The 10097-nt window shown below is 44.1% G+C and overlaps 2 protein-coding genes across 5 annotated transcripts in view; both read right to left on the bottom strand.

The window, feature by feature from the left end:
* The window catches only part of LOC106811785 (heterogeneous nuclear ribonucleoprotein A2 homolog 1-like), a 9403-nt gene extending 5594 nt beyond the window's left edge, over positions 1-3809 (bottom strand). For 2 of the 4 annotated variants that reach the window (XR_001394201.1, XM_014815501.1), the window contains exons 1-6: positions 3712-3809; positions 1627-1899; positions 1078-1288; positions 802-927; positions 529-675; positions 252-314 (exon numbers count right to left, since the gene is read on the bottom strand). Coding sequence is in view for 3 of the 4 variants with exons in the window: in XM_014815501.1 (XP_014670987.1) it covers positions 252-314; positions 529-675; positions 802-927; positions 1078-1288; positions 1627-1899; positions 3712-3726 (835 nt within the window). In the remaining variant the exon portion in view is untranslated. The remainder of the gene's footprint in view (positions 1-251; positions 315-528; positions 676-801; positions 928-1077; positions 1289-1626; positions 1900-3711) is intronic. The other 2 variants (XM_014815502.1, XM_014815503.1) reach the window with 2 other exon arrangements.
* A 1621-nt stretch (positions 3810-5430) lies between these two features.
* The window catches only part of LOC106811780 (speckle-type POZ protein-like), a gene marked incomplete at its 5' end in the record, with an annotated part of 11607 nt that continues 6940 nt past the window's right edge, over positions 5431-10097 (bottom strand). The window contains 2 exons of the mRNA XM_014815497.1: positions 5431-9084; positions 9600-9742. Coding sequence (XP_014670983.1) covers positions 8940-9084; positions 9600-9742 — 288 coding nt within the window. The remainder of the gene's footprint in view (positions 9085-9599; positions 9743-10097) is intronic.

Below are 10097 nucleotides of genomic sequence, written 5' to 3'. Positions count from 1 at the left end.
GTGTTTGGGGGGGGGCTAGGGTAATCGTCCGGGGGGTGGGGGTAATTGTCCTGGTGGGTAATTGTCCTGGTGGGTAATTGTCCTGGTGGGTAATCGTTCTGGTGGGTAATTGTCCTGGTGGGTAATTGTCCTGGTGGGTAATTGCCCGGTGGGTAATTGTCCAGTGGGTAGTTGTCCGGATACGAACACCTCTCTTCACGTTTCCCAGGCCCTTAATTTATCTTGCAAAACAAGTTCCATGAATAACTTACCTCCTTGGTTTCCATAGCCTCCTCCGCCAAAGTTTCCGCCACCTTGGTTGCCGTAACCACCGCCTGTAAACCCCGCAACATAGGAAATCTTATATGATGTAGCAACAATCAGCCATACCATACATGGAAACATGTTACATATCCCTTATATTGATCTTAAAAATGGTGACAACTACAAATGCATATAATACATGCAAAATTTATGCCTTAACTAAAAATATATATGCAATAGCATATTTACTAAGAGTAAGAGGTGTCATGTTTCACAATACTGTACCTTGATTGCCATAGCCTCCGCCTCCGCCTCCGCCACCGCCATAGCCGCCTCCGCCACCGTACCCGCCTCCTCCGCCACCGTACCCGCCGCCTCCGCCACCGTACCCGCCTCCTCCGCCACCCCAGTTATCGCCATCTCCACGGTTACCTAAAACACGAGAATCATCAACGTAAGATCATAGCTCTGCCCTAAACCCAATTCTTTACCAATTCAAACAACAAAGTTGGCCGGCAAGTGTTTTGACAAGACCACGCTGCCATTCCGGTGACTCACCAAATCTTCCTCCCCCTCGTCCTGATCCACGGCTGGCTCCTCTATCCATCGCTGATGCCATCTCCTGTTTCGACACTGCTTTCTTCACCTCTGAGTGATGTCCGTTGATTGTATGATGCCGTTGCACTGAAACAGTGTGAGAGCGATAAGAATCAGCATTCGCTATGCGGGCACTGATGCCCGTTACAGCTGCTTCCCAAGCGTCCATCCAGAAAGATAACGAATTCATGCGCTCAGAGAGTACATGAGAGCACGCAGCATTTAGAGAGTACTCACGGACGATTTTGTCGACGGGGTCGTAATCGTCGAAGGAGACAAAGGCGAATCCTCGCTTGCGATTTGTTCCCTTCTCCGTGATGATGTCGACGGAGGTGACGTTGCCGTACTGCATGAAGTAGTCCTTCAGATGGGATTCTTCCGTATCGTCACGAATGCCTCCAACAAAGATCTTCTTCACTGTCATCTGCGCCTCTGGCTTGCTCGACTCCTACAGTATTGACAGACGGGGAATTACAATTATTAGCGCATACACCAGTGTATCGCTAACAGCTCATTCACTAGTAAATGACCAGTCATTTTATTGTACAAACCGTTGATTCCAATATACAGATGACATATCTTTGCCTTAATGCTTGTTTAATTAATTATACTATAATACTTGTAATAATTATAATAATACTTTATCTTTTATAAAACTTAATGAGACACGTTTGGCAATGATTGATAATGCCTACATACACGCTTCACACTACAAGGTGAGTGGAGCAACGCTAGACCGAGGCTTGCAGTCTCTCACGCGCACGAGTCGTCGAGAATTTCACGTACCTCGCGCGGCACGGCGCGCTTGGGTTCCACCTCCTTCCCGTCAATGATGTGAGGCCGATTCTGCTGTGCTTCGTCCAGCTGCGACGCTTTTTTGTAGGTTATGAAGCCGAAGCCGCGCGACCGCTTTGTCGCCATGTCGCGCATGACAACGCAGTCAACAATCTCTCCCCATTGTTCGAAGTGTGTCTTCATGCTATCCTCAGTTGTCTCGTAGCTGAGACCGCCGATGAACAGTTTCCTGTCCTTCTCCCGGTCGCGCTCATGTTCGTAATCCTGGAGGAGGAATCGCAAACACGTCAAGTACGAGATGGAGGAAGACTCTGACCGTGTGACAATGCACGTGCAGAGTCTTGGATGTCATGACTCTAACAATAGTGATTTTCAGTGTTTTTGTTACGAGAGCTTTCCGCTATTACTATAGTTCTATGTGGCTGGTGACGCTGCTGCTGCCGCTGCTACTACTACTAACACACGAGATGGCCATGCTCAGGGTTCTCAGCAAAAATTTTCAGGTGTGTTGGGCGATCGGGCACTTAATCCCCCGATTGCTAATTGGAGTAAATGAAATGTGTCGTAAGCGCCCCAAGGCACAGCTAAACTTAATTGTTATGGAGTTGCAGACATAAAGCTGTGACGACAACATTACCGTGTTCGGATAACTCATGTAGATTAAGTAATTAAGGTATGTCAGAGGTTTTATAGGATGTTCCAAATTAGCTTTATAACATAGGTGTGTCGGACCACATCGAGTTGAAGCTGTGGAAAACCTTATAAGGCTTTAAGAGTTATAGTTCCTTTTTATGCAAACTCAAAAAGCTGTGGCGCTTCTTGGCAACACTGAGCCTATACTTACAGATTTACTGCAAATCAAACAGCATTAGCTTTCACTCAGAATTTGCAATTTAACTGGCAATCAATTCCTCAGCGCATCATACAATCAATGGGTTTAGGTTTAATCACCATGCAATTTGACTTGGATTGCATTAGGATTGATCACACCACACTGCCATACAGCCCGAGGTTCGATTTGCGATTTTACATGATCTTGCAGGGGTAGAAATAAGGAGAAAAAAAGAGATGGTCCACAGGACCATTTAGTTTTAAATTTAGATGGTACTCCTAAATTTCAAATTCTTCTCTAAAAGTAATGCGGCGTGAAAGCGTAAGAAAGAGATTTTACACGGTGGTAAAATGGTTTATGGTAAAATTATTTTCACCTACAATGAATATATCAAACAATACAGTAATTGTTTATTCACTTTAATAGTATATTGGAACGTGGAAACTTCAAAGAAAATTACCGTAAAATGGGACCAAAATATGCAATGGTACGTTGGACCATTGACTTTGAAAATCGGATGGCCCCGAACCATCGCTTATTTCGAATCCTGACGTGGTGTGTACTGCGCAGTAGGGGCAGTAGTAGTACAAAAAATTAAGAGCCGGACGGGGCGGAAACAATTTAAACTCATACAGTATCCCTATTATCCACGCGATGACTGGTAAAGTGTTACCGAGACGATTATAGTATCGTATAATTTAGCACAGCATTTGGTTAAATGGCAGAGCCGTAGGCTGAGAAAATTCCTAGGGGTGGCAGTGGCGGATCTAGGATTTCAAGGAGGGGGTGAGAAAGAGGTGGGGGTCTGGGGGGTCCTCCCACAGAAAATTTTGAAAATGTAGATCGCAGGAGATGGTATTTGAGGCACTTTTGAGTACATGATCATGTACAGCCTTCATTCTGACTACGACAATTCTCTTTTAGTAGAACAATTTGCTTTAGTTTTAATTTTGCTCCAAAATCTAGGGGGCAGCTGCTCCCTTGTCCCCAGCAAGCTACGGCTCTGAATGGGTTAGTTTTACGGGTAATAGTAATACCAGCCGAGTAAACCGGCGATGTTTAAAATGGCGCACGCTCAGTCACAGTGCCATTTTTGTGAGTCGCCAAAACCATGTGAAAACCTCTATTTCCACTTACAATGATATTTCACATTTAATGCCTACCTATATATTTCTTACTTAATGCATTAAATTTATATCTAAATACTAAAGTAAGTAACAAATTATGTTTAAATATGTACGTACTCTTTCTGCTGGCATTTTCTTTGTTATGGCGTCTCTAAAGATGTCACGTGATTAATCTCGTTTTCCCGTCCTTGATGAGATAAATTACAGCAAATTTACCAAAACTCGTATAAAATATAAAAAACTTAGCTGCTAAATTTTAAATATTGGAACTAATAATAAAAATGCACTTAAGCGTAGAATTTCTTTCTAATACTTTCTTTCTAAGACTGCAATATTCCGAATAACTGGCGGCAGCCAATAGGAATTCATATATCTTCTCTCTGCGAAGAGTGCCACCGGTTAAAGTACCAGCCTAGGGAGTGCAAATGGTTAAAGTACCAGCCTAGCAGCCAATAGGAAATCATATACCTTATCTCTCCAGGGAGGGCTACCGGTTAATGTACCAGCCTAGCAGCAAATAGAAAATCATATATTTTCTCTCCGGGGGAGGGCCACCGATTAATGTACCAGCTTAAATGGAAAGTGCCACTCATTAAAGGGATCGTTTACTCTAGGTTCTAGGGTTATTTTCAGTTAATTTAGGTTTAAATTACGCTACATAAAAAGTTTCATGGTTCAATCACCATTAGAAATATTATTAAAAAATGTTTTAAAACTAACGACTACAGTTTGATTACAAATGACGGTGGCGCCACTCAAAGCGCACGATCTGATCTCAGGAGTCTATCAATATATGATATAAATTATAATATATATTGATAGACTCCTGATCTGATGAGTTGCGCAAAACTACTTTTCATCCAAGGGCTACAGATCGAGGGTGTTTCTTATTTATTAATTTAAAAGCAAAAGGATTATAATATCTTATAAACAACATAATTATACTATAGTTACCTCCGCCAAGGGGTTGGCAGGAGGTTATGTTTTCACCGGCGTGTGTTTGTTGGTTTGTGGGTTTGTGCGTTAGTTTGTTTGTGTACAGCGGCTGAGCCTAACTGGAAAAGTTATGGACGGATTGTCATAACATTTTCAGGATAGGTCAGAAATGGGCTAACTTAGAATTGATTAGATTTTGGTAGTGATCCAGATCCAATTAATTAATTGATTAAATTTTCAGGATAGGTCAGAAATGGGGTAACTTAGAATTGATTACATTTTGGTGGTGATCCGGATCCAATTAATTAATTAATTAATCATTTAATAAAATTTTTCAGTGAGAGAATTGAGCTGCCTTGGCGGAGGTCTGCGCTCTCCGAGTGCTCTAGTTTCAGTTATAATATGGATAAATTTGCCCTAAAATGAATATCGTTCGGTTAAATAGCATTTAGGTATAAATATAATTGCACTTTTGTGATTAGCCCTCGGTCTGTAACATGCAAAATAAATGGTCAAATACGCAACTTTTTCGGGGTGGCAGCACGGTCACGGGTGTCATGGCGCCGTTCAAATTTCATAGCGTTGATGTGTAATTAATTACAACAATTAAATTAGGTATTTGGTAACAAATACGTGTGGGTATAGACGATTTGTTATACAGTAAGTACAGAGGTATTCATATATTCTCTCCGAGGGGAGTGCAACTGGTTAATGTACCAGCATGGCAGCCAATAGGAAATCATATCTTCTCTTTGAAGGGAACGCTACCAGTTAAAGTACCAGCCAAGCAGCCTCTCTCTCTCTCTCTCTCGCTCAACTTTGTTATTAACCACACCTATGATCATACCTACACTACAGAACAACGAGAAACGTATGAAGTCAAAAAACAAAAAGACGGCATTGTTATTGTTTTTCACTTTATGAGATACAAGTTTAATAAACACATTTCAACATGTTTTTAAATGAAAAATTTACAGCTACATAGGACGTCGATACTGGCCGATTTCACAAATTATCGCTATCTAAAACGACGGAACGAGCGACCAGCCTTCCAGCATTCGGCTAGTCCCCCCACAGGTAAACTAACCCACACACAGACATAAATGTACATGACTCTGTCTCGGAGAGCAGTCATCCCTATAGATACCCACCAAAAATTCTCGCTGGCTAACTTCCGTGTCACCACTACACGGTTCGTGTAGCAATACAACGGGCGTTCCCAATATGTGCAGAACTGACCTACGCAGCTGAGGATGACCATGCTCCTCGCCTTCTCCCGGGGATATTGTTGTTGGGTCGGTCAAGATAGACCGGCTTACACACGTTTTCACGCGTGCATTCAAAATTATCGGCATCGTGGCACCGTTTTTTATTCTCAGCAGTGTTTTTAGAATGCCACCGTCACACAACGCTGAAAGGATAACGCTACGTGACAATCGGTTCAGGCGGATAGTTCAGTTTAGAAATGATCGGCAGGCTAGATGTCGATTACGAGGAAGGAGCAATTTAGATCTAGTGAGTGTATTCACACGCGAGGCCTACTATCCACATGGAGGGACGTGGCATGCCATATACGAGCCCCCGAGCATGGTCAGTTTGCAGCGCATAAAATATGGTTTAATATGTCGTGCAGAAATCTTTCTCAATTGTGCCATGCTTCATCGGATGTTGCAAGAAGTGATGCAGCTTTGTAAAGAAAGTTGGAGGAAATAGAGACATGCTCCATGCTATGCAAGGATCTGTACCTGACATTTAACCACGGTAAAGAATGTTGTCTGCTGATGCCAATGATTCGTTAAACGTCTCGAATTCAGATAATTAATAAGCTTTAGCTACACGCCTTCACTCGCTACCAAAGAACTTTGACTGATGCTTCAATATGTGGAAACACGTAATGCCAACAACTGCGGAATGACGTTGACAATAAATGTCCAAACCGTGTTTCATAGAGCCAAGTAATAATTAATGTTACAGGATTAAGCTGGGCAAGGGTAGCGAATAATCCCAGTCGGGTCAGTTGGGGTACGTCCAACCTTATCTGGGTTGACTCGAGAAGTTAGGTAGATGACGACTTGTTTTGTACCCAGTCCACAAAAATCCCAGGGTGCACAGATTGGGAATCCCATTTGCACTGAGAAAAACATTTCTTTTACACAACAATGGCGAATGCTAACCATGCGAGACGTTACGACAACACCCGACAATGTGATCACAGAAATTGTTCAAAAAGAAAAACCGTACAACTCATTACTTCCAAATGCATTACTTGAACAACTTATAACACCAGTTACGCACGTAGCTTTCGTCTCGATTCATCACCATAGCGACAAGTAATAATCCCACTCCGTACATTAGTCATAGACGCCAATTTCTCAATATTACTCCATACATTGTGTTACCTCGGCGGACTCTGCAGCAGACCTAGCGATCTGCGTGTCATGGTATCTATCGAAATTCCTGCTCTTCGTATCACTGCTCAAAAGATGGCAGCACCGTCAACCAGTCCACAATATTTAACAGTCGATCAGCACCAGAATAAATAATATGTACGCGTATCCTGTCAGTTTAGCATCATTTATACTTACGAAGAATTATATAGTACATCAGTGCTGCCATCTGTTGCCTATTGCGGGCACTAACTTTCTTTAAAAAATCACACACTGCACTTTACAAATGCACTTCCATGCAGGATCAATACAATTCAAAGACATTGAAGGGAAATGTGGACATTCTCTCTCACGCTCTTTGTAGCAAATGACCCTCTGGCACAAAATGGACATCAGTGGCCATCGCTGAAAATGGCATACGAATGCTGAAGGTGCACTGCACAATGAACGCCACTTAACTATAAATTATTACTAACTAGTGCTAACAGAGTCTTGCAACAATGCATGGGTGACATGAGATCTACATTATAGGATGGGAGTACATTGATATAGCTTACACAGACTCTTTCATCAGTCCTACACGTTATGGACACTGCCTTCGAACTCTCGACGGCAAAACAACTGAAATATTTACATTCTCAGAATTCAAACAAAGACAGAGAGACAAAGTTGCATCACGTCTGTTGATGTTGGTACTGTGGCAAAGCCACCGTGAGCTCAATGCTATGCGTGTGCGCACCACACCACTTCACACACCCAGCGGTGCAATAATATGTGCAGAGTTCACATGCTGCACTACTGAAGAGGCTGAAAACAGGGTTTAGTCAACACTGACATGACTTGGTTTTCCAATCTCCCTGCAAAATAAAGACTTTCACCGCGATGTCCGGAGACAGATGCAAGAGAAAGTACTGAAAATCTCACAATTCTCGTAATAATTTATTTTCTATGCCGAAATTCGTGTATTTGTTGTATCTGTTTTCGAACTCGATACTCCTGTCCAGTTAAAATACAGTTTACTGTTTGCCAACCTTCAACAGACGCTGCACGATTACTCTTGTTGCCATGACAGCAAGATGCAGGTGATGTCATGGGAACGCTTGGGGGGGGGAATATACACAACATCATAAATACACAAAATATCGCCATTATTTTTCATCATTTGGTGTGAAGAGTCAATGAAAGCACTGCAGGTTCCTGCCCAACCCATCAGCCTCTCCACCTCCCATCATCATCATCATCATCATCATCAGCTGCTGCTGCTGCACACAGAAGAATCCTGAAGCCACACTCGCATCAGCATCACAGCCTCCTCTCTTCCTTCTCCTCAGTCGAGAAACCGAGCGGGTCTTGATCGAGAAACGATGCAACGCAACGCGACAAACAACCGTGGTGTTGCGCGATTGCCCCGGCGGCATCCAGTTCCTCTGGGACGCAGGGAAAGCTCCGGACAGGGAAGCCATTGATTGGTCAGCAATCCTTCCACAGGAACGTTAGGAAACCTCCAGATGGGATGAGCCGGCATGAGTACAATCTCTTGCACTGCGATGTTACTTGATGTTGGTACACCGCGGGGTGAGGTGGGTGGGTGGCGGGAGAGGGTGGCAGCGATGCTGAGGTGTGTGCGTGACGCCGTGGGGACACGGTCTCCGCTCGTGCTGCAGCGTGACAACTTGCGTTACTGGTCGCGAACGGATGCGCTGCTGCTGCTGCTTCTATTCTTCCGCACTTTGGACGAGTCTTAGGCCATTTCATTTCAAATGCTTTTTTTTCGCTCAGATTCAGGGTGTCAGCCGACGCTCTTTCTCGATGGACTGCAGGTGCACACCTCCGCCTGCCTGCAACGCGCGACGGGCGCCGTGGCAACGACGATGCGAGCCGCCGCATCCACTCGCCAGGTGGCCGCGGCCCGGCAGCGGCGGCGGCGTCACTGGAGGGGGGAAATCACGAACGAAAACTGGTGCACACTCATGTGGAAGCGAGAAATTGTCGAACAGTGCCGGCGAGCGACTGTGCACAGGGTTAGGAGTACTTGAGGCGCTTGCGCGGCGGGCCGAGCGGAGGCAACTGCTGGCTGGCTAGCGCACGAAACACCTCCGCGATGAGGTGAGGATGCGATTGGATCATCTGCTTCCACCCGTGAGTTTCTATGACGTCCGTCGCGTGGCTACAACAAATAAGAAAAATCCATCGTTACATCGGAGTATACTCTCTCTCTCTCGCCGTCTACACACGAGCAACTCTCTTTCCAATTTTGCGTAATATTTTCAAATTTTAGAATAATCAATGTCACCATCAGAATTTATTTCATCATACAAAATCGATAAATGCAATCATATCGATCACGTAATATTTTATTTTCGAGGAAAAAATCAAATTTTGTAATTTATCTCAAAATTCAATGATTTTATTTAATACCCACGAAAAGTTAATCCATAAAAACGTGTCTAACCTAGTCAAAGACCCCCCAAAAAAAATCAGGACCGCTTTACCGTACCGGACAGACACCAAGTGCTCATTATAGGAACACACTGTGTCTTTATTGATTGCGAGTGTTTGTTTACGTTGATCGAAATGAATTTTGCCAGTACTGTACAAGGTGACACGGTCACCTGATCCTATACAAGGTGACACTGTCACCTGATACTGTACAAGGTGACACCTGAAGTATTGATCACTCACCTGTTGACAAAGTCGATACACTGGCCTTTCAGCTGATCAGCGCTGTGTAGATCTGCGAGGATGAGGATGTCAGCTACATTGTCTGTGTTCAGGTTTGAGCAGAGAGCTTCCTCACACATGATTTTCAACCTCTCTAGTGCATACTGCAAATCAAACACAGAGCACCTGCATCAGCATGGGCGGGCACGCATTCCCTATGCCGCATTGGTCACTCTATTTGAATTTATTTCCCCGCCTTTAAAATCTAAAGTCCTTCCCACGAATTGCGGATTACGATACGACCATTTTTCCCCGAAATTCTTCATGACATCAGGCTATTTCCAAATGCAACACAACTCTGTAGTCTGAAACTTGTCTACACATCGCATGTCTACAGTTTGGATGGTCACGACTAAATACTGCGCATTACCATCTGGGTGGTGCGTGGGTGAGCTAGGGGCAGGAGCAGCGGGTGGGTGGTGCGTGGGTGAGCTAGGGGCAGGAGCAGCGGGTGGGTGA

This window comes from Priapulus caudatus, unplaced genomic scaffold, assembly GCF_000485595.1.
Source record: "Priapulus caudatus unplaced genomic scaffold, Priapulus_caudatus-5.0.1 Scaffold574, whole genome shotgun sequence".
Classification (NCBI taxonomy): domain Eukaryota; kingdom Metazoa; phylum Priapulida; class Priapulimorpha; order Priapulimorphida; family Priapulidae; genus Priapulus; species Priapulus caudatus.
This window is presented reverse-complemented; position numbering and strand designations above follow the sequence as displayed.